Consider the following 12,496-nt stretch of genomic DNA (forward strand, 5'->3'; position numbering starts at 1 on the left):
GGAAGCTCTTTACAGCTCCATTAATGCTCACCTAAAACCCTGCCGGGATGGGGAACTTCACAACTATTCCTTCTGCAGGCATCATGACTTCCCTTTAAAGATTATTTGAACCTTTTTAGCATTAATATTTAAAATATTAATGTATTTGAAAACTGGAACTGAATCTTTGATCTTGACTACAGTGGTGGATAAGAGAAATCTGTAACTGAGAGTGGATGTGGGAGAAAAACACTGACATACTGAAGTGGTCAACCTCTGTAATGGTTGGATCTTTGAGTAAATTTTCCTGTTCCACAGTAGTTACCCTTCTTAGAGCTGAAAGTTCTTTCAGACCAGGAGGATCTGTGCTGCCTTCTACCAAATATTCATCTCTCTGGTGGTGTATGCAGGAACACACAGATTCTGAAGGGACTAAAGTCTTTGCTTTTCGCTAAGTTATTGCTTGCAAAAGAGTCTCAATTGCCTTTTGTTCATGCACGTATTGAAAAGCAGTATGCCAACTACCACATTAATTTATACTGATTCATAGATGCTTTTGCTCTTGCCTTAAATTCCTTACAAGCTGAGGCATAATAGAACAACTTTTTGGTTTTGTGTTTTAAATAAAGCAGGCATCGTGTCACTTTCATTCCGTCTCAGTTTTAAGCTGGATGCAGGATCCCCAAGATGCATATTTATAGCTGTAACTTTTCACATTCTGAAGGTGTAATTTCAAATAGCTTAAACCATTAAAAACATAGGTATGCCTTACTTACGTTCTTTACTTCAGAGGTAATATTTAAGAATATGTCACACTTTTTTGATGAGCATTCATCTCTGGGAACACAGAAATAGTACTGTTTTATGGTGAGCCCAAATGAACAATAATATTGAAAGAAATACGAAAGAAAACTCCTTTCTTATTTAGGACACTTATTTTTCTGTGGGTTTAGTGGCATGGCAATTCTCATTTATGCCTGTGCTTTGTTTTGGAAGGATTCCAAAAAGAATCCTAACACACATCTCTTCTCAAATGCACTTTGGATGGTTGCAGTAGTGTTAATTGATAGAAAAATGGATGCCAGAGGTAGTGCTTCACGCTGCAATTCAGAAGCATCTTCCTGGTTCAGCAGCACTAACAGTTGCTTTTAAGAAGAAAGAAAAATAAAATCCACCTTTCGTCTATTATAAATGCTGCAGGAAGAACTGAGTGGGGTGTGGGCTTCACAGTTAGATGCAGCTATGTGTTGACAAGTTTATTTTCATCCTTGCTTAGTAGCAAAATGCTAAATATATTCTTCTTTAGTTACATTAAAGTATGTTTCCTTCCAACTTCGTCCTTGGGTTGACATGTGTTTGTTTTATTTTTAGCACATGAAAACCAGCATGGTAATATTCCTATAGGGTGCAGTGAAAGCATTGGAGTATGGCAGGATGAAATGGAATCAGATGCTTCATACTGCATTTGTGCAGGTCAAGAAGCAAAGATCTAAATACTAGTTATGAGCACAAAAAAGAGTGGTCTGGGAAAGCAGAAGATTCTGAAATTTGTTGGGAAAATTTCTCTGTATTACCTGCCTAGAATGGTCTTTTCTTGAAAAATATATAGCAGAGCTATGTGATAGAAGTCTGTGCATTTTCTTTGATTTTTATGTGTAGTTATCATGTGCTGACTGAACGTGAAATTTCTGTTGCTTCATCCTTTGAAGCTTTTTTGGGCTGAGGAGGTATGTTCTAAAATGCATGATATTAATTATTGATTGAAGAGGTCTTAAAAATGTGCTATTTTTTTCATCCAGGAAAAAAAAAAACACCCTTCTAAACAACATTTTATTTTGCATGGGTTTTTTTGAGGGATGTAATGTTATTGTAACTTCATTTTTTGTCAGCCTGAAGTCTTCAAAAGATTATGAAATACTAGCAAGCATTAACAATTGTGCATTAAGTTGAATTAAAAAAATCAAAAAGAGTTATATGAGAACATGACTTAGCTTGGTACATTCTGTACCATTTTCAAAAAAGGAAGCATATGCTGAAAAGAATATTTCTAGGAATGGAGAAGATATATTCAGTAAGTAGAAGTGTTACTGGATGAAGAGACAGGAATCGCTGCTATTTTTGGGCTGTTGCAAGGACTTTATTAAAATGAAGCGTCTTGCAGATGCTCTATATCTATATCTTCTAGGCAAAGAAATAGAAGAAAAATTAAAATACAGAGTTAGATTTGAAATTTTGGATAACTGCATCATCTCTCAACAGTTAATGACTCCAACCAGTCACTTAACCTCTCCATATATTACTTTCCACAGTTTCCTCTATGTCTGAAGAGGAAAATGAAAGAATGTTGCAGCCTTTCTGCCTGAAACAGCACTTATGAATGCAAAAACATATAGAAAGAGTGTTTTTGATGTTTTCTGAGAAAATGAAATAAAATTTGTGAAAAAAAAAAAAAAAGAAGTATATTCTCTTGAGAAGGTCAAGATGGCCAGCGTGCCATTTAGTTTCATTGATAAAGAGGATTCAAATTCCAGTCAGTCATGGGTCACACTCAAGTAATGCTGTTGCAGCTATTGGAACGTGTGAGATCTTCAGTGCCATTGAGGCAGGCTGTCCTTACCAGTTAGATGTAAGAAACTGGGCACCATGACAGTATGTGCAGCCACAGGGAGAAGCCTTAGGTGTGAAAGGACTTTAGGAAAAGTTCCCAAAGAGGAAATTGTGCCTTTCTGACACTCAGTGTAACCCCTGGCACACGTGCCATGTCTCTGCTCATGGATCTAGAGGCTCTGCAGCAGCCCAGCCCAGGTCTTCAGCCACTGAATTCAGCACTTAAATTTTGGAAGATGTACCTGTTCAATCATGGCACAAGTAGAGGCCTTAATTCTTCTCCTTCCCTCAGTTATTTTTTCCCCCCTAAGGAGAGAAATGTTTTCATACTGAGAACTTGGATGGGATTCATCTCACCAATGTTTACACAGCTCCAATCCAGACACCGGCAGCTGCCAGCACTGGCTGTCTGTAGGCTGTGAAGGCAGCCCAGAGCAACTACCTCAAGCATCTATGCTGTAGGGGTCAGCAGTTACACAGATAAATCCACCATTCTGTCTTCATATTTAAGAAGTAAATGTTGTTGCAATGTCACCTATGGGGCTTCATTGTAGTATTTTTACCTCATGTGAAGGAAAGAACCACATTTCTTTTGAACTGGGGAAAATAGCAACAAACTGTGATAGAGCCATTGAATTTTCAGAGCCTTATTTCTTTGTTCCTGTGGTGAAAATACACATATTTGTTTGATTTTCTGTATCGCTTGAATGTGCAAGAGAGAACATCTACTTTTAGAATTCATAAACTGTGTGGAAGCTGTTTCATTCTGCATGCATGACATTAAAAGATGGCAAAAGAACCAAGACTACAAGCTCTTTATGCAAATATTCCTCTCAGGCACACTAGAATCTGACTCTTTGCAATTCTTCGTCTTTGTGGAACAGACGTGGCAATACGTTGGCCTTGTCTGGTCCTGCATTCTGTGATAAGGGACTTGAATGCTCTAAAACTGGCTCAAATACCATTTCACATGGAGAAATGGTACCGTTTCCAAATTGTCTGTGTTACTGCTTGGCACAAAGAGCTCAGGATTTGCTTACTTGAAAAGTTCTCTTTGAAAGCTGGAGTTTATTGCATGCTAATATAAGTATACTGTCAATGTGGGTAATCCCAGCATTTGGAAAATTGTCAGTTGTTCTTTTGTAACTTTAGAAATCTGTCAGTATGAAGCAGGAAGAGAACTGTAACCGTTTTTCTTTTAGCACATGGGCTATTTATCTTAGCTTGCTTCTCTGCTTTGTGTTGCTGTGGTCTTGACCTCTTAATTCTACATTTGGAGAAGTCATTGTTCTTGTTATAGTTTCTTGGTATGTCTTTGGTAGAACTCCTTCCCGATCACTGAGTCACTTTCTGTTTTTAGATTTAACTTCACTTTAGCTTATTGTTATGACTAAATTCTACTGACTTGCTTCCCGCAGCTCTTGTCACACACTAGGGGTGGTGGAAAAACATTGCATTCTTTTCTTAGAGCATGTATCAGCCTTTCTCTTTTCGCTCAAAACAGTGAAACATTACCTAAAAAGAGTTAAGAAAGACATCCCAAAAGCGCTAGTATGAGGCTAAATGAGAAGGTGCTGCTACTGCAGCGTGTTTTTCCCTGGTGTATAAGCATTGCCTAAAATTGTATCACCTGTCAGTTATTGATAGAAAAATCTATTTCCACAGCTCTAACAACAGCCTCAGTAAAGAGAAACTAACAGGTAAGTAATTACATTTTGCTACTTCTGCTGTAGAATTATTTTAAATGAGTTTCTGTTTCAGTGGGATGTCCTGGTATGGCTTTATTTTGCAGGATGTAATCTTTTTGGTTAAATTCATTTTATATGTATTTGGTGTTGCTCTTATCAGTAATTTGTGTGCAGAAGAATTTGGTATAACACACTGCCACATACTGCTACCATTTTTTTTTCTCCACTATTACTTTCTATTGCAGGCTATGTGAAGTGACAAAAGCATTCAAATTGAAGGTAGTGTATGTGTCTTGTACATATTTTGGTTTGAATTCATTTCTAGGATTCTTGTTCATCTCAGATGCTGCTGCTTTTTTTCCTTTCTCAGTTCCTCATCTCATAGCTGCAGATTGCCTTTCCTTACAATGAAAAGAGAAACCATGAGCATCTTCTGAATACAGTGAAATTTTATCCATTAGCTAAGCAATTTTTTTTTTTTTTTTTTTTTTTTTTTTTTTTTCTGGAGAGCAGCAGGAAGATTTTCCTACATATCTATATAGTTTTTTTCCAATATATCTGTATGTTAGAAAGAAATCCTTTACTCAGGGAGTGGTGAGACACTGGAACAAACTGGAGGAGCTGTGGATGCCCCATCTCTGGAAGTGCTCAAGGCCTGGCTGGATGGGGCCCTGGGCTGCCTGATCTGGTGGTTGAAAACCCTGCCCATGGGAGGGGGTTGGAACTTAATGGTTTTTAAGGTCTCTTCCAACCCAAGCCATTCCGTGATGGGTGACAATGTTGACCTGTGCTTTAGTTATATACCTGAACTATGCTTTCAAGGCTGTTCTGAAATTGGAACACTGTGATTTTAAGCCCACAGCATTCAATAGAAACGTCTACATTTACTTTGTTGGGCAATATCCTGTAGCATATAGCTTATTTGCATTTACACACTGGACTTGAGACAAATATTGTCACAGGCACAGAAGAATAAACATTGTAATTTTCAGCCTAAGATAGTGTGTTAAATAAAAAACTGTAGCACTTTTCAACCATGTTTAAATTAATTGGGAGGTTTATTACAGCATAAGAAATGACTACTATTCTTTCTTTTGAATATTTGAAAGCCAGCTAACTTTGCAGCCAGCATGTATTTGCCTGTTTAAATTTCTTCTGCTTCACTAGGACTATATCTTTGAAATTTAAGATTAAAGCAATGAAAAATCAAGTAGAACCTTGGAAGTGAATTAAATACCCCATGGCTCTAGCCTCTGACTGAGGACTGTTATTTCAGTACATTTCTTGAGTGTAGCTCTTAACCAATACACAATGGCTTTTTGCTGCTTAAAAAACACTCCAGAGCCAATTGCTTTTAAGTGTTTCTTTTTAGGCGCTGACAAAGATGGATGAGGACAGGGCTAACTGTGATATTGTTCTAATCTTGGATCTGTGCTACTGCTGTGATTTCAGTTGTGAAGGGAAATATGTGTGCTTCGGTTACTTACCTCATTCAGATTTTGTAGATATTTTAAACTACAATAAAACCTACAATACCATTGCCAGTACAACCCCTGTTTTGATAAATAAACTGTTCAGTACTTACAATAATGTTGAGAGTATGATTCAGAAGGTATATTATTCTGAATATCCTGGAGAACTACTTTTTGGTCAACAAATTTTATAGTCTAATTTTTATTGGCTTTTGGGAAAAATTAAAGCTAGTGTGTGGGAAGTGTGTGGTACATCATTTTTCTTGTTTGTTTTGGTCATTCCAAGTATTCACCTTATGTGCAAAATTTAAGGCATGTTATTCTAGACTTTCTGAGTGCTTGCTGTATTCCTCTGTAGGTAAGCAATACAGACATAAAACATTCCTATAATAGGATATTGGAGTGGGATCTCATTATTGATGAGGACAGGAATTCTATTTAGATCCCCTTCAATGAATTACAGTAGAAAACTGTGGGGTTTGTAGCCAATTCTGCCTTTAAAGCAGTTTTTATAAATCAGGTCAGTTGCAGTTAGAGAGGCTTTTGCAGGTTCGCATCCATTCCCAATTGCTAAATTTATCTTTTTTTCATTTGTAAAAATATTTTTAAATCTTATATTTTAAATAAAGTACCACATTAAGGCCCAAATACTAATCTGTGGGGAGGAAAGCTTGTTTTTGCCTAGTGCTTTGTAGCTTCTGGAGTTTCTCACTTGTTTATCAGCAGTTTGAAAAGTATTACTGCCACTGAGTGCTGTTGCAGTTATCTCAGTGAGGTTCTTGGCCAAAACAGATCATGTTCATTATAATACAGGAGATCAGCTACCAGTCCTCATACAGGCACCTTGGTACTCCCAGTGAAGCTGAGCAAATTGAACAATAGTAGGAAGTGATGATATAATATGGTAAACAAGTCAGTGATCATGTAAGAGTATCTTTCTTGTACTTTCATGGCCAAAGAGAGCTTTGAATAGATGTCTCTTGTGAGTACACTTGGTAACATATTCAAGTCTTGATTTTTGTTTAGCATTTTCACATTAGGTGCTGGGAAATGTTGCAGGGAAATGTCAACTAATTTATATTTCAAGCTGCTGTGGGAGTATCCTCCTTGTTGTTAAACATTCTTTTGTGACAGTTTGTCAGAGTATTTGTGGGCCGTGTGTGATTGAAGACTGCCTTCAGGTGTGCTGAAATAGCTTGATGGTCTGTGGGCCTGGAACATGGGAGATGTAATGGGACAGACTTTGTGTGGTGCTAAGGTGTGGCTCTTGAAACAGAAAGGTCTCTAGAAATGCTGTGTGTCCCTGAACTTGAGGCCAATTTCCTACTAAGCCAACAGCACCATCTTGAAGCAAGCGTGTAATAAGTAGGAAAACCCTTCACTACTATGATGAACACAGATGTAAGGGAGCAAAAAATCTTAGTTATTTAGGTCACACTGAAAATACCAAACTCTGATATTTGCTCGGTTTATGCTCAGCAATCTGCTTTCTCTTACTTCTTTTTGTGTTTCTGTTAAATTTTCATTATTTCTATTTTTCATGTAACTGGGGAGTAAGAAGGGCAGTGCTATGCTTTGCCCTTTCATATCTGTGATCATCTGCCAAGTGGTGTAATTGCATCTGAAATGCATCTCCATTGCAAGGTGAAGACTCCTCATTTCAGGAGCTTTGGGGATTTCTTCTGAACTACTGTGCATTTCCAGATGCTTTTGACAACACTGAGTAAACTGCACTAATGGACTCAGATGAAAGCAGTCTGATAGTTTCAAAATCTATATTAAAATATTCAACTGTTGGTGAGTAATTACTTATCTTTACACAGGGAGTCCAGTTAATTCAAATAAAACTGGCAATCCTATTTTTGTAGTGCATCACCTCAGTAAATACAGAAAAAAGTGAGAAACTTGAGAAAGCCTGTTGTCTTTGAAAGCTACTGTCATACATACCACAGCTTGAGCTCTGAGGTCAAGGTTTCAGTTCATGTGTGTAAAGCTAGGTACGTGCATGGCCTTGTGGCTTTTCAAACTGGTTACCAAACATGGAGTGATTTGTTAGTAAATGATTCTATCATTCTTAGTGCTTAAATCTATTAAACTACATCTATTTTAAATGTACATATGCAAACTAGCCCCTTTTTATTTGGGTACACAGTATTGGTTAAATAGTTACTGATGGGATCCTCATTTCCTTGGAGGATCTCACTGATTTTGAGTGCTCTTTGGAATAGATTCTCAAGTTGCACTGTCTTATTTTAAGTTTGAATTTGATATTCCCCCAGTCTCTATTTTGATCTGATTAAGTCAAACGTTTTCTGGGATGCTTGGTCTTTGGGGAAAAAAGGACTTGATGACGTGCAAGATACTATTTAGTGTTGGAAAAATAACCTTTTCATTTCCATACTGCATCAGGACTGAAAGTGAAGGATCATGAAAGGCAGAGGTCATGTGGAAGCACCGTGGAACAAATAACTTGGGAAATGAAAGAATGGTTTGTTCAAAAATGCTTTTATGTAATCTAGACCAGAAGAAAATCTTTCGGGGAGCATAATAACTACTTCTGATAAACTTTATTTTTGTAATAGCAAAAAAGAGCTTTTTTTTTCTTTTTTTCTTTTTTCTTTTCTTTTTTTCCCTCCCTACAGCGAATTACAACTTGCAACCAAGGAAACAAGCAGTATTCCGTTTGTTATAAAACCTGCTTTTCCCTCTGTAACCGACTCTGCACCCAGGCGTCCTCCTAGCCTCTGTTACTATTACTTTTGTCCTGTTACTTTTGTGCATTGTCTTGAAACTGTTCCCTTTGATGGACTGAAGCATCTGTCTTGGTCTCTGTGTCAGTGCAACATTGTTACTCTCTAGTAAGAGTACCTGACCTCAAGGAAGGATCTCCTTGTTTCGCTGGCCTTTGCTTTCATGGTTTTTTCAGCGTCTCTGAAAGAAGATTTGACATCTATTAGAGGAGTGCATAATTCAGCTGTGATGATTAAAATTATCTATTCCATAGTCCTGTCAAGAGAAGAGCTTCTTCAAAGATCAGTTTGCAGAGGTTTTTCTGAGAATTACTCAATCGAGTGACTTTCTTTTACATATGGCCTAACTAATTGTCCTCAGAGTACTCCAAAGGTCACCATAAATCTTTACTATCCAGTTGTGGATGTGTGCCAACAAGTTGGTTGGCTGGTAGTCAGTAAGGATGGGAGCTGAGAGTTTCTATTGAAGTGTTGAACACTGAGTCTGTAGATAAAATATTCATGCCAGGGTGTTTGTGGTCCCTATTAAATAATCTGAAAAGCATTCTACTCTAAACAGTAGAATATAAAAAGAAAAAGAGAAAGCCGACAACGTAGTATAGATTTGAGCTTTATGGACTACTTTCAGAGTATCGTGGCTTTAGAGAAACTCTGGACAGATATTTTTCTCTGTTGCATCAGCTCTGCAAGCTGCTTGATTTTTACTGCTATATGATAACTTGTAAATCGTGGTATATTTGTAAAGGCTGCTATTTCTAACAGGGAAATATTAGTCATTTTGACATTTTTTCCAAACTTGAAAGTTTTTAGCCAGTACAGCTGTGAAACAACTGCTAGGAATCTGTATATATCCATACAAGTCCTTAACTGGCAAACAGACATACTTAAGTGTTATTCCCAGAAACTAAACATGTCTTGTACTCTGGTGGTATTCTTAGCTTGAGAAACAGATAACATGCAGTATCCAGTGAGTCACTGTGTCCAGTACTGCTTTTCCTTAGCTGTGCTGGTAAAGAGGACACGTGCTTCATTTCACTGTCTTTGTATCTAATTTTAGCAGGAGAGCTTTCAGGGCACCTTTTCAGCTGAGGATGTCCGAAACATTAAAACCTCAAAATGATCTGCCAGTTTTGGTTCAGTTTGTTCTCAGTGTCACTTTATCTACCTCTAAGGCTCTGCATGTTATTACCTGTTGGATAAAGGTTTCAGAGTTAATTTGCACAACTCTGAACAGACATGAGGGTGATGTTTTTGTTTTCTTTCAATCAGAAATCATAAAAGAACATCATGATCCATTGCATTAGAGAGCTTTTAAGGATAGCTTCTCTCTTGAAATGAAGAAAGATCTTGCAGCTCAATCTACCTGTTTTTACAATTTCTTACCATAAATGTGACTTGTCTGGGATAGAATAATTATTCTCTCTTTCTCCCTCATAAATATACATACTGTACATGCTAATGCTGTGATAATTTTGCCAATGTACATCTTGCCCAAACTTACAAAAAAAATTTGTTTCACATCACAAGTCATGGCTAAACTTGACTTTTTTACTGCAATTTTTGCTATATATAGCTGAAGAAAGTCCTCATGCTCTGTACAAAGTTATTTTAAGTAAGTTTTGCAAATACTGCACGCAGCCGTATGAACTCATCTAAAGCTTGGATAAGGAACTTTAGCCAAAGTCATGCAACTGTATGTTTAGACCAGCATTTCTCTCCTGAGTGTTTTTCTAATGTTTTAGCTTGTTGTTCTCGTGTATGTGGAGTTTTCACATGTTCAAGTGTATTCTGAGATTAAAAAAAATGTGAATGGTTTTTAGCAATAGACATGAAAAATAGCATTTCATACAAATGATTTAGAAACTGACTGTTCAGATTCTTGGCAACCCAAACTGTCTTTTAAATTTCATCAGTTGTGTCATGAAGTATTTTGAAACTGTGGTCGTGTATTACAGAGTGATTACTGAACAATCATTTCTAAAAATGCTGATAAAAGAGAAGGTGGAAAAAGGTTATTAAAATAATTTCAATTATTTTCCTTTTAATATCTTAAAATGCATAATGCATGGTGTCTGATTTCGATATGTTAATTTAAGTATGGTTTTAAATTCCTATAAATTCACTGGGATTTGAAGAGTCAGAAATGTGCAGTCTCAGTTGAGTTCAGTATTGCCTGTTTTCACTCCCCAGTCTTTTGAACATAAATGAAAATAAGACAATGAGATAGCATAATCTTGTTTTGTAAATTAATACTGCAAAATTATTTTTCTCTGAAACAAAATGATTGAACTGCATTAAAGTTTTACATCTACAATAACTTGCTTTATCCCTGAAGTGGTACTTTTGACTTATTAGGCACAGTTCCATAGTTTTTGTTTGTTTGTTTGTTTTTAGGATTTATCTATAACAAAATTTCTTGTAATTTTTAAAACAAATAATTCTCCATTCCAGAATTAATATTTGCAACAGCCAGAGACTGAAATGGTACAAATAGAGCGTTAAAATCCCATCATTTCGACAACTCCATCATTTTCTGAGAACCTGGAACATAATTTGGGCTCTGCTTCAGCGTGTCTTAGATTATAATGCCATCCTTGCCTAATGACGGAGGTATGCAGGTCTTATATTTTTTATATAGTCTATTAACTATTTCTCTTGGCTTGTACCTGTAAGTTGCAGTGAGGCTATAACTGACTAGCTTAGATGCTACTTGATGGTATTGTGATTTTAGTTCATTTGTATACATTATTTAAGACATGAATGTTATGTTGATAGTTAAAACATTATTTTTCAAAGATAACCATGGAACTGCTGCTGTGACTTTGCAATCGGAACTACCCTATCAAAGCACAATTAAAAGAAAAGTCAGAAAGAAGAAGAATGGAGTCATCACTGCAAATGTTGCTGGCACAAAATATGAAATTGGTAGGATGCTACATATCTTGTTTTCATCATAATAGCCACTGATGTGAGTGAATTGCTAACTAATGGGGTGAATTAATGGACTTTGCAGACTGACAGTGAGTCACATCCAAAGGATTTTGTTTTCTAAGAAACCTTAGTTCTTTTTTTGTAACATTGTGTTGATGATTTTGAACAATGTACATCTATTACTCATGGAAAGGCCTTGAAGTGAAAAAAAAAATCTAATTAATCAAGGTGTCTGTGGAAAAAAACATCTTAATTATGAATCAGGTATGTGTTTGAAGGTATACTTAAAGCCTTAGGAGATGAACGGTGTAAATTAAATGTTGAATACCCTTATTATATAGAGGTTTCTCAATTAAAATCTAATAAAGTTTTACATTTTAATGCTTGGGGCTACTATCACATTACATTTATAGTTTGCATTCTCCTGTGAAAGAAAAAATGTGGAGTACTAGAATATTGTAATTCGGCCTCAGGCTTTTAAATAGTGTGTTTGTGGGAACAGCATTGTATTTTGGTGCAATAGCAAAAGAGAATCTGGGAGGCAGCACTAATGTTGATTCTTGATTAAGAGCAAATAATAACACTACATATATGCACAATGAGTTTGTTCTGATAGCTGTCAAAAAAAAAAAAAAAAAACAAAACAAAACCACAACAAAACAAACAAACAAAAAAACCCCAAACAAACCAAAACAAAAAAACCCCTACACACACACACAAAAAAAAACCCAAACCCAAAAAACCTTAATGGCGAAGAGTGAAGATGTGTAGTTTATCCTTCTCAAAAGTACAGTTATTAGTGACTAAAGAACAACGCTTCCTCTAGCCTTATTTCTTTTCAACTGTGTAAATATTTCAACAAATTTTTCAGAGACTGCAAGCCTAATAATTATTTCAGAGACTTTCAGTGGCATCTGTGAAGCTTCAAAATGAACTATCTAGTCTGGAAGCCAATGGAGAATTTCTCTCAGGTTCAAGTTGAACTAATAATGACAAACTTTTGAATTCCAAACTCACAGTACACTCAAATAGACTTGCTGATTTTTTACCAGGTGGGGATAATGTGAAA

The 12,496-nt window shown here is 36.3% G+C and overlaps 1 protein-coding gene across 9 annotated transcripts in view; it reads left to right on the plus strand.

Annotated features, from left to right (window-relative positions):
• The window catches only part of TTLL7 (tubulin tyrosine ligase like 7), a 76,020-nt gene that overhangs the window by 19,315 nt on the left and 44,209 nt on the right, over positions 1 to 12,496 (plus strand). For 8 of the 9 annotated variants that reach the window (XR_004167956.2, XR_004167957.2, XM_090146436.1 and 5 more), the window contains exons 2-3: positions 10,948 to 11,106; positions 11,293 to 11,421. Coding sequence is in view for 7 of the 9 variants with exons in the window: in XM_090146436.1 (XP_090002562.1) it covers positions 11,082 to 11,106; positions 11,293 to 11,421 (154 nt within the window). In the remaining 2 variants the exon portion in view is untranslated. Of the gene's footprint in view, positions 1 to 4,251; positions 4,287 to 10,947; positions 11,107 to 11,292; positions 11,422 to 12,496 lie in introns of all 9 variants that reach the window. The other variant, XM_090146435.1, reaches the window with a different exon arrangement.

The sequence above is a fragment of the Phasianus colchicus genome, chromosome 9, assembly GCF_987193195.1.
Source record: "Phasianus colchicus chromosome 9, bPhaCol1.hap1.1, whole genome shotgun sequence".
Classification (NCBI taxonomy): Eukaryota; Metazoa; Chordata; class Aves; order Galliformes; family Phasianidae; genus Phasianus; species Phasianus colchicus.